This window comes from Coturnix japonica, chromosome 25 (assembly GCF_001577835.2).
Source record: "Coturnix japonica isolate 7356 chromosome 25, Coturnix japonica 2.1, whole genome shotgun sequence".
Classification (NCBI taxonomy): Eukaryota; Metazoa; Chordata; class Aves; order Galliformes; family Phasianidae; genus Coturnix; species Coturnix japonica.
Genome location: NC_029540.1, coordinates 1,274,579 through 1,285,595, shown reverse-complemented (window position 1 = coordinate 1,285,595; position 11,017 = coordinate 1,274,579). Strand labels below are relative to the sequence as shown.

At 54.2% G+C, this 11,017-nt stretch overlaps 1 protein-coding gene across 1 annotated transcript in view; it reads right to left on the bottom strand.

Moving 5' to 3' along the window:
* The window catches only part of INTS3 (integrator complex subunit 3), a gene marked incomplete at its 5' end in the record, with an annotated part of 34,681 nt that extends 25,880 nt beyond the window's left edge, over positions 1-8,801 (bottom strand). The window contains 6 exons of the mRNA XM_015884354.1: positions 378-522; positions 3,070-3,136; positions 4,227-4,311; positions 4,499-4,612; positions 7,753-7,836; positions 8,712-8,801. Coding sequence (XP_015739840.1) covers positions 378-522; positions 3,070-3,136; positions 4,227-4,311; positions 4,499-4,612; positions 7,753-7,836; positions 8,712-8,801 — 585 coding nt within the window. The remainder of the gene's footprint in view (positions 1-377; positions 523-3,069; positions 3,137-4,226; positions 4,312-4,498; positions 4,613-7,752; positions 7,837-8,711) is intronic.
* Between the last annotated feature and the right edge of the window lie 2,216 nt (positions 8,802-11,017).

Below are 11,017 nucleotides of genomic sequence, written 5' to 3'. Positions count from 1 at the left end.
CTGTGGGTTAGTGGGACAGGGTACTAGGTATAGGGTACAACTAGGTATTACGGTATAAACTGTGGGTATAGGGCACTAACTGTGGGTATAGGGCACTAACTGTGGGTATAGGGCACTAACTGTGGGTATAGGGCACTAACTGTGGGTATAGGGCACTAACTATGAGTATAGGGTACTGGTTAGGCTGGGTTTGGACTTGATGATCTTCAAGGTCTTTTCCAACCTGGGTTATTCTATGAAAGGATGGGGGGGAGGACTTTGCTGGGGGGGGTATAAGCCACGAGCTGCCTGCATGGAACCCAAAGGAAGCAGCACAGCCCCCATTAGCAGCACTGGAGGAACACAATGTGCACATAGAGATCCTTTGCTTTGCTCACCCTTTCCCGGAGGAGGGAGATGCAGAAATCCACCTCCTTCTGTCGCAGTGCTTGCAGCGGAGCGGTGCCGTGGTGGTCCACGATGAGCCGCAGGTAGGTGTACACGGCCATGGCTATCAGGAGGCTGCTCTTCAGCACCCATTCTCTGCAAAGGAAGCGTGAAAACCAACCATACAAAGCATTTGCAGCCGCTATAAGATGGGTCAGAAGGAACTGAGCTTGGAGGAGAGGAGCATTGCAAAGCCAAGCTCTGATCTGAGAGATCTCAGAGCCTCCAGCACTGATCCATCCCCTCTGCAACCCCCAGGGCAACTGCTGCAGCAATGAGAGCTCAGAACAGGCAGCAGTGATTGCTCAGCAGCAAACACAGGGAGCAGCTCTGCAAACAGGTGGCATTTCAATGCCACGAGAGCAGCTTTGCCCATCAGCACAGCAAGAAACAGGTCGTTTCAATGCCCATCAGCACAGCAAGGTACACTGGATCTTCAGACCCCATATGCTCCCATGGAGGTGCTGCTGCCCCACACACTGGATCTTCAGACCCCATATGCTCCCATGGAGGTGCTGCTGCCCCAGACTGCAGGCAGCAAAGCACAGCTGGATAGAATAAGGCAGGAGGGTAGAATGAATGGGGTCCAAAAGCCATCCTGGGGGGGTCACACTGCAAGAATGAGGGGGATCTGAATGCACACAGCACACACCAGGCTCTGCTTTTCCACCCAGGAGGGCAGCGAGCGGTGCCGGATTTGTTTCTCAGCCACCCGTCTGGGTGTGCCGCTTTCTCTGCTCTCCCTTATCTGACTGTAACAATAAATCCTCTCCGTCCATAAAACCGACCCAGTCAGGCTGCCTGGTCGGCGCCTGGTGCCAGGAACGGGCCAGGCCGGTGCCTCCCACTGATTGATGGCCCTAAATCACAGCCTGCCCCAGAGCTGCTGCCACCTGAAGAGCCGCAGAGTGGGGACAAATGGGTCAGCAGCCCTAAATCAATGGGGTTGGAGGGGGGGGAGAGGCTGGGAAAGCTCCTGGCTGGGTGCTGATAGATGTTAATTAGCAGCTGGACACCGTGCAAAGGTTAAGTCCAGGGAGGATGCGGCTGTAATTAAGGGATCCCAGGGAGCTGCAGGGTCAGCACTGCCCTTCTACTGTGAGTAGGGCAGAAAAGGAAGAAAAATGTCCTAAAAGAGGAGGGGGATAAAGGGGGGGGATGCCCAGACCCCCAGCACCCATTGAACCAACAGCCCTTGGGGAGGAGCTGCCATCAGCAGCAGCTGAGCACCGTGAGGCTGCAGACGAAGCTTTGTTGCTCCTGGTTTTAATTAAAGCAAGCACTCAACGCTCCCAATGTGGAATCAGACCTTCACCCGAGTGGCTTTAATTAAAGCTCTGCTTCTCCTCCTTAATCAAAGCGCATCCTGGCATAGAGCTGCAGGTTGCACCTCGGGCTCCATGCCCAACCCTCAGCTCGCTCCTTGTGCTTCTGCACCTCATGCATGGACACCCAGCAGCGCCTTCATCAGCAGCCAAAGCTTCTCCTGTCCCATCTGCTCCTGGGACAAACTCCAGCCCTGCAGGCAGATGTGGCAGGAGCTGCTCCTCCATTGGTTTTACAAGGGAAGAGCTGCACCGTGCTCAGGGTGGAGATGCTCCGTGCAGAGGGGATGCTCCATGCAAAGCGCAGGCGGGCAGCAGGGTGAGGTGGGAGGCTCAGATGGGACAGAGGAGCTGAGCTCAGCATGGGGGGGAGTGCAGAAGTGCTAAAGGGGAGCAGAAATGGGGTGAGACCAGGAGACAGTGGGGTCCCCCCCCCCCAAGGGTCCCTCCACAGCACACTGGGGCAGTAGGTGGCACCACAGCTGTTCTAAGGGCTAAAGAAACACTTTAAGCACCCGACAGCTCACCAGGGCAAGGAGAAAATCGCTGCTATTACAACCTATGCCCGGAGCAAAGCTGCAACCATAGGACAAGGCTGAGCCCATAGGAGAGTGCTGAGCCCATAGGACAAGGCTGAGCCCATAGGACAAGGCTGAGGAGCCCCCATAGGACAGGGCTGAGGAGCCCCCACAGGACATGGCTGAGGAGCCCCCATAGGAACAGGGGCTGAGACCCCCATGAGACAGGGCTGAGGCAGCCCCTAGGGACACAGCGCTGAGGAGCCCCCATAGGACAGGGCTGAGGAGCCCCCATAGGACAAGGCTGAGGAGCCCCCATAGGACAGGGCTGAGGAGCCCATAGGACAGGGCTGAGGAGCCCCCATAGGACAAAGCTTCCCAACTGGCTTGTCCCCACCAAATGGAAGTTGCAGCCCTGGAAAAGCTGTTTACACACAGGAAGCTTTTTGGGCAATTAAGTCCATCCTGCTCCCCCTAAAGGAACACCTCCCCCGCAGGCTGGGGAAGCTCCAGGGGAAAATAGTCCTGGGTTCAGCTCTGAGCCACGCGTGCACTGTCAGTGCAAGGCAGCCCTTGAGGTTGGTGCTTAATGGAAGGACCTGAGGATGAGCCCACAACAGGAGGGATTGCAGAGCTGGAAATGAACACTGCAGCCTGGAAACACACATGGAGGCACAGGGGGGGACACACACAGAGGGTTTGTGTATAGGAAACCCCATTGGCACCATCACTGCAGACATTGGCCCAGCTCTGCCCTGAGCACAGCAAGGAATCTCCCACCTGCCCCGTCCCATTGGTACCTCTGCTCTGTCAGGATCTCCAGGACGTTCTCTGCCAGCCAGATGTTCTTTGCTGTCACATCCCCCCCTGCAAAGGGAAAAGGGGTGACAGGAAAGCAAAGCCATTTAGGTCACACCGCAGGGCAATGCTAAGGGAGGGCTCTGCCTGGCTCTGCCTGCTCATAGGGTGTAAGCACAGCACAACAGGTAGGGGATGAATGGGATCTTTGGTACTAGTGCAAAATGGAGTGAGGAATGGGGAAGTCTCTTTTCAAAGAAGCCAAAAAGGGCTGAGATTCAGTGAGCTGCTGAGCTTACAAAGGGACACAGCTTACAAAGGGAATGCCCGACATCCCCAGCAAAGGCCACAAGTGGGGCAGGACCTGGAGCTGCTGCAATGCAAGAAGCAGAGGGACTCCAAAAACAATGGGATCGAAACAATTCAAGCATCATAAAGCACCGAAAAGGGGACGGTGGCACCCAGCCAGGACAGAAGGGGCCCAGCATGGGGAGGTGTGAGCAAGGAAACAAGGGATGCCTTCAGCAGCAGTTTGTGGAATGGTTCTGTTTGTGCTGCCACAACAGGGCTGGTGCTCAGGGCTGCGTCCCCTCCCTCCCCTTCTTCCTCCCCTGTAAGAGCAGACACTGCAAATGTGCAGCCCCCACCGCAATGAAAGCACAGCGTCAGGGTTTTATGGTGGGACACGGATTCCTGCAGCCTGGACGTCAGCAATGGGGCTGAGCAGGGAACAAGGAAGAGGCACCGTTCCTGCAAAGCCGGAAAGGCGTGTGTGTGTGTGTGTGTGTGTGTGTGTGTGTGTGTGCAGTGCTTATAGCAGGACCCCATGGGCAACCCCAGCTCTTTGGATGGGCTGCCACCCTCCTGTTAACCCTCTCCCTGCTAACATCACTCGTGCCACCCCACGTAGCTCAGAGCAGGCACTGAGGATGATCCTGGTGCCCTCATGTATTATAGTGAGGTGAAACTGGCACCAACAGGAACTGATGCTCTTCCTGGCGGCTCCAGCTCTTGCCAAAAGGCTCCTGGCTCCTTCCCTGACTCGCTCCCGGTGGAGGATGTCGGGACTGAGCGACTCTCATGGCTCCATCTCTGCTCCTGGTTGCTCTGAGCAGGGTGTGTGTGTGTATACCCCACTGCTTGGGGTGGCTGAGCTCACCTGCAATCTGCTTCATGAAGGTCATACAGACACCATCGGCACCGAGCACGCCGCTCTTCACCAGCTCCCGCAGCAACCACACCAGCTGGGTAGAAACAGAAGGGAACCATGGATGTAATACCACCCCCAGCCCCCCCCAACCCTTAGCACATCCCTTCCAGCTGAGCCCATGACCCCCCCCCAGCTCCATCACCCCCCTCCTCACCCTAATCCAGGTTGGCAGCCCCATCACCCCCCTCCTCACCCTAATCCAGGTTGGCAGCCCCCCTCACCTGGGTGCGACAGGTATCCTGCAGCTTCAGGTACTTCTCCATGAGGATCTGATTGATCTTATTGAGGACGATGTTCATGCCATCTCGGCTCACCAGAGCCAGGTCCCGGTAGCACTGAAGTATAAAAAGAGCCATAATGAAAAACAATGCTTTTATTGCTATTTTTTAAGCAAAACCTGAATACATAACAGCAAATGAACCATCTCAGGGAAGGGACAAGCAAAGCAGGTTCCAGGGGGGTGACCTGAATCCATTGCAGAGCAGACACCGCTGGGTGGCTCAGAACCATCTCCCCATCTCAGCTGCAGCTCTGGAGGGACCCAGAACAGGGAGGAAAAGCAGACAGGGGTCCATCAGGAAGCATCAATTAACAAACAGCTCATCCACTATGAGCAGCGAGCCAGGCCAAGAGAGCAAAGGTGCTGGCTCTCCCTTCCTCCTCTGGTCAGGACAGCGGGGGGGGGGATGGAGGGTGATTAGGAAGTAATTTGCTAAGTAGCTCTGCACGAATGTTAATTGGTGCTGGTAAATGTCACGCTATTCCAGAGAGCAGAGCTCTGCTCTCTGCATCCTCCTTTGGAGGAGTTAATGAAGCCTCAGAAGATCCCTTTGATGAGGTTTCCTGCGCTCCGGTTTTCCTCCCTCCTTGTTTCATGCAGCGCTGGTTAAACAGATTTCAAGTAAACCAAACCAAATTGGACCCCCCCCCCCCACCAAACCCCTCCACCCTGCAGCCCCTGGCATGGGGATGGTGGTGATAACCCATAGGAAGATATGGAGGCAACCTTCAGGGCTCAGCACTGAGGGATGGGGAGGGAACCTGAATTCTTTGGTTATTGCCAAAGCTGTGAGCAACCCATCGCCTTCTCCCCCCCCCCCATTCTGCTCACACAGGGATGTTTAATTAACGGGATGGGATAAGTGATGAAGGTGAGCTTTAAATGAAGGGGGTGGGAAATTAAACAGACATGGAGCAGGGAAAGGAGCCCAGCTCAGGGCAGGAGATCTCAGAGCTGCTCCGCACTGAGTGTTAATTAAAGGGAGAAGTGCCAGGCAGAGGAGGCAGCCCTGACACATCAGCTGCTGTCACTTTGATGTTTGAAGGCGGTCAAGTGTCCCTGCTCACAGCTGGATGTGTTTAGCACAGCTAATCTCTCCCTGCTGGAGTGTCAAGGCAGTGAGATGGGAGGGGGAAGAGCTGCAGCTTCACCCCATAGCGCTCTGCTGGGGCAGCTCCAGCCCCACTTATACAGCTGAATTTAAGGGCCACTATGGGGTATCAGCATCATGCAGCCCAGCAAGAACAGGAGTGGCCCCACAGCCACCTCAAATACCTTTCCCTTTGCTATTGCTATTGGTGAGGCTACACTTGGCCCAAAGCAATGCTGCTCCCACATCACCCGTGTGGCTCTGCTGCTCCTGCAGGCACACAGGGCTGTGCTGAGCCCCAGCACTGATTTCAGAGCTCTCTCACACACCCTATGAGATGCCCTGTGATCGTTAACCCCTCCTTGTGAGCAGGTGAGCAAAGCAAGGAGAAATTCACCCCCAAAATATAACAGGAAAACACTGCTGGCCCCTTGCCACCTTGTCTGGACACCAAGCAGGCAGCAATCAGAGCTGACAGCAGAGCCCAGGGGATCAGCAGACCCAATTATCCCCAAAGAAAAGCACTGTGCTCCCAGGATCTGACCTGACAAAGGCAACGGGAGCAGCCACGTTGCATTGCCATGGCTGCAGGCAGCAGGTATGTCCTCCTGCCAGCTTGGTCACACACAACTGGGCTGCTTGTCCCCTTGCCAAAGGAAATTACAGAGGGGAAGGCACTGCAGAGGCTCCACTCGGCTCCTTGCAATGTGATTGCCAGGCAGATTAAATACCACGGCTCGCCAGACTCGCTGCCAGCCCAGCAAAGCACCTGCCCTGCGAGTCCTTTGCTCCCACGCTCAGCTCTTGGGCTCTGGGCATTCCCTTCCAATTGAGGTTCACTGTGTCCTGGAGGAGAGGAGAACATTTGTTTCCATGCGGAGGAGGGGAACCATCCCGTGGGTCAGCAATAAGAGCTGCTTGTGGCCTCCCACACTTATAGGGAGGAAGGATGCGTCCCAATTCAGCCCCCTGGGGTTCACATGGCCAACACCTCACAGTCAGGGCATGAGGCTGAGCAGGGCAGCAGGGACTGTGCCAATAGATTTAGGAAGGCTTGAAGGAGATGGAGCAAAACAGGCAGCCCTCATAGAGAAACCCAGCCTGCACCAGTGCTGCCAGCAGCGGAGCCTTGAGGCTCCCAGGAGAGGCGTGATTTCCTTCTGAGATGTGATTTCTGGGACAGGGACCTCAATGCAAAGACAGTCAGAGCTAATCTGGATCTGCTGCTTCGGGCAGGGAGAGCTCTGCCCTCAAAGCAGTGATTAAATCAAAAGAGAGAACAGGGTATGAGTCACCACCCTGAGTCCAGCACAGCCCCAGGGCTGTGCATCCCTAACAACACAACACTGAGTTCCTTCAGCCCTTCAATCCTGCACTATACCTGGTCAAAGCAATGCATCCAACCCCCCCACCAACACACACAGCCCTTCCAGGACCTGTAGGACCCCTCAGCTGCTCCCCTTCCCACAGCAGGACATCACTTCTGTTTGCACATCACTTCCAGCTCCCTTCTGTTAGCAACCGAGCTGCTCAGAACGCACTGCATTCATCTCGGTGGGGATGGGCAAACAGCAGGTTTCAAAACCACCCCTTTATAACAGCGTTATAAAAATAGGAATAATAATAATAAAAAAAAAAAAAGGGTTGCTTAGAAATTAAATCTGCTCCGCGAAATTAATAGAGGCCAAACGAGGAAGACGCAATTTGCACCAGGAATTGAATGTTTCTCTCCTCCAGAGCCCCATTATTTCTGGAGGCATCTACAGCCAAACCTATAACACAAAGATCCCTGCTGGGCCTCCAAGGGGCAGCAAGAGGCTGGGGAAGGTTCTACAGCTTCTTGAAGCCTCTGTACACTCAACTCCCATCATGAAAATGAATTAACCCTGGGGCTGTGAAAGGACACAACCACCCCTCCATGGTGGCAGCCCACCTTGGCCCTGCAGCACTGCATGGGGATGGAAGCAAAGCAGAACAGCCCAATGTTGCTGTCCTGCTGTTATAAACACTGCACGCTGGGCTGCACACAGGCAACAGCTGCTGCTGGGAAGGCAGAATTCCTCACTCAGCAACACCGTGCACACAACTGGATGCACAACTTTTACCTTCTGTGCTTGAGTGGGTTCGGTCAGGACCAGAGTGAAAAGGCCCAGGCAAATCTCCTCGTGTTGGGGGGTTCCTTTACATATCTGAAAGAGAAGGGAGCTGTGTCAGTGGGCAAATAGCAGGAGGAGACGGTCAGGAAGGCAAATAGATGGAAGCTGCTCTTGATGCAATGGAAGGGAATCACAAAGTGGGTGAGCAAACACGGCGGGCACCTCCCTGAGCTTTGCACTGGTAGAACTGATGCAAACCTTGTGGTGCAAGGAGATTTGGGGCTGTTTCAGGATGCTTTGCAAACACAACGGTGCACATTAACACTCAGCATTGCAGCTCTGAGCCTCCTCTTAGAGGAGACAACCTGCCTGGCCATGCAGCGCTCTGTGTGCCAACCCTCTTCCCATTAAGGAAAGGCAACTTTGTGCCATTCATTCCAAGAGCCCAAGGTGTTCTGGGGGAAGAAAAAAACACATCTGCCATATCTGAGAGCTGCTGGGATGTAACACAACAGCTCTCCTTATACGGTAACGTCTGCAGCGTGGCGGAGAGTATTTTAAGAGCACGCAGAGATAGAAATAAATGCTCCATCCTTCAGCAAAGGGCTGGAGCTGCCCTTCCCAGTGGTCTGCACTCGGTTTGTTTGGAGGCCAAGAAAAAGCTGAGCACTGTAAGAGGACAAAAATACATCAGCAATGCAAACACCGGGAGCACGTGAGAAGCAAACGGAGCCGCAGCACACGGTGCTCACGTGCTGCTGCAAGCTCAGCTCTGAGCAAGGAATTGAGCTCCCAAATCCAATCCGAAATGATGGAAGCCGCAGAGTTTTGGCTTTTAGATTCTTGAAGTGCAAGGAGAACACGGCAGGTTCTGTTCCCTCTTAATGCCCCCTTTGCTCTCTGTGCTGGCACAGCATGAACTGCTCCTCCCAGGCTGAATTTCACCCCTTAGGGGAGATGTCACTTACGTGTGCATTGAGGGCATCGTTGGCCTCCCGCTCTGACAGCCCGTTGGTCAGCGACGTCACGATGCCCACACACCTCTCCAGCTTCTGAAACAGAGCAAAGCACCATCAGCAGAGCATGGGATGGGTGCAGGGAGCCCAAAGATCAGCCCATGGCATGAGCAGCACCCTCAGCTTCCAGGTGCTACATTAACATTGCTCTGTGCACAGGTTTGGGTTGGAAATACCTGTGTCATTTGGATAAGGGGGGACAGCAGCACCCTCAGCTTCCAGGTGCTAGACAAACATTGCTCTAAGCACAGGTTTGGGTTGGAAATACTGGTGTCATTTGGATAAGGGGGACAGCAGCACCCTCAGCTTCCAGGTGCCACATTAACACTGCTCTATGCACAGCTTTGGGTTGGAAATACTGGTGTCATTTGGATAAGGGGGACAGCAGCACCATCAGCTTCCAGGTGCCACATTCACACTGCTCTAAGCACAGGTTTGGGTTGGAAATACCAGTGTCATTTGGATAAGGGGGGGACAGCAGCACCCTCAGCTTCCAGGTGCCACATTAACACTGCTCTATGCACAGCTTTGGGTTGGAAATACCGGTGTCATTTGGATAAGGGGGGGACAGCAGCACCCTCAGCTTCCAGGTGCCACATTAACATTGCTCTATGCACAGGTTTGGGTTGGAAATACTGGTGTCATTTGGATAAGGGGGACAGCAGCACCCTCAGCTTCCAGGTGCTACACTAACACTGCTTTATGCATGGGTTTGGGTTGGAAATACTGGTGTCATTTGGATAAGGGGGGGACAGCAGCACCCTCAGCTTCCAGGTGCCACACTAACACTGCTCTATGCACAGGTTTGGGTTGGAAACACCGGTGTCATTTAGATAAGGGGGGCAGCAGCACCATCAGCTTCCAGGTGCCACATTAACACTGCTCTATGCACAGGTTTGGGTTGGAAATACTGGTGTCATTTGGATAAGGGGGACAGTGTTCAGAGCTGGGATGGAGGTGGGCTCCCCACCTGCAGGAGCTGCTCCAGCCACAGCATGGAGCACCCTGGGGTTCTATGATGCCCCTCGAGCCCATTCAGCTCCCCATGGAGCTCTGCTGCAGCTGCTCAATGTCTGAGCTCTCCTGGAGCAACAGCTTTGGCTGTTTCACTGGTGAAGGCATAACCTTTGTATGGCCCAAAGGTGCTGATGTGTGACATCTCCTTCAGCAAAGAGCCCTATGAGGTTCCATGGGATGGAGATTGCAGCCCTGTGCCCATCTCCGGGGCAGGGAAAGCTCGAGCAAAGCAGACATCCCTATTTCCATGCAGTCCCTTTGGAGCTGGTGGTGATGGCAGCTCCCATTATTGCTCTGCAGTCGCATCATTCAGATTATGGAGCTGATTGAGGACTCCTCTGCACATCAATGGGGTCGTAGCAAAGAATTCATTGAGCAAAGGGTCAGCAGTTCTCCACTCGGAGGTGATATGGAAGAAGATCCAACTGCTGCAGCAGCTTCCATCTAAACTGAAGCCCAATGACTTTGCAAACACGATGGAGTTTTCCTGCACGTCCCCCATTCATTGAGCTCAATAGAAACAAAGTCGTGGTGGTAAATCCATCAGTGGCTGGGAGCACCACTGATACCTGAGCTTGTGTTATCACACCAGATAGGAAGCAGGGAAGGAAGGATGGAGGAGCAGCTGTTGGAGGCCTCTTGTTGTCATGGGCTCTGTCTGTGTGGTGGAGCTGATGCTGGTGGAGCCCCAGATCCCATTAGATCCATACCAGGCAGGCAGAGCTGTATGAGACCAACCTGGGAACGGCCCAAGCAGAACTGGATGGGACCCAAAGCACACACAGGGACCACAGGGTGCTTGGAAGGAACATAAATACACTCCAACTCCAGACCTCGAGACCATTCCAGTCACCTCCCTGTTTTTTCCTCTTCTAACACAAATCCAGCATGATGTTTTCTCAGTCTGCTCCGCCATAAGGACACGTTTCAATCCCACAATAAATAACCCTCCTCTCCCACAATCAAAGCCATCCAAGGGGGGCACAATAGAACCCCAGCATGGGTTGGAGGCCCCTCAGTTTCTCACCCTGTGAACCAGACACACACCAGAACTAAAGAAGAGATGGAAGATGCACCCACAGCCTCACAGCCCTGAGCATGGCTCCTTCCCCATTGGGCACCATTGGGAGCCCCCAATGCTTGTGGGCAGCCCCAAACCCCCCCCTACCTGCAGGAACCTCTTGGTGATGCTGTGTGAAGACAAACCCAACGCATGGCCCAACTCTGCTTGAGCTCCATAG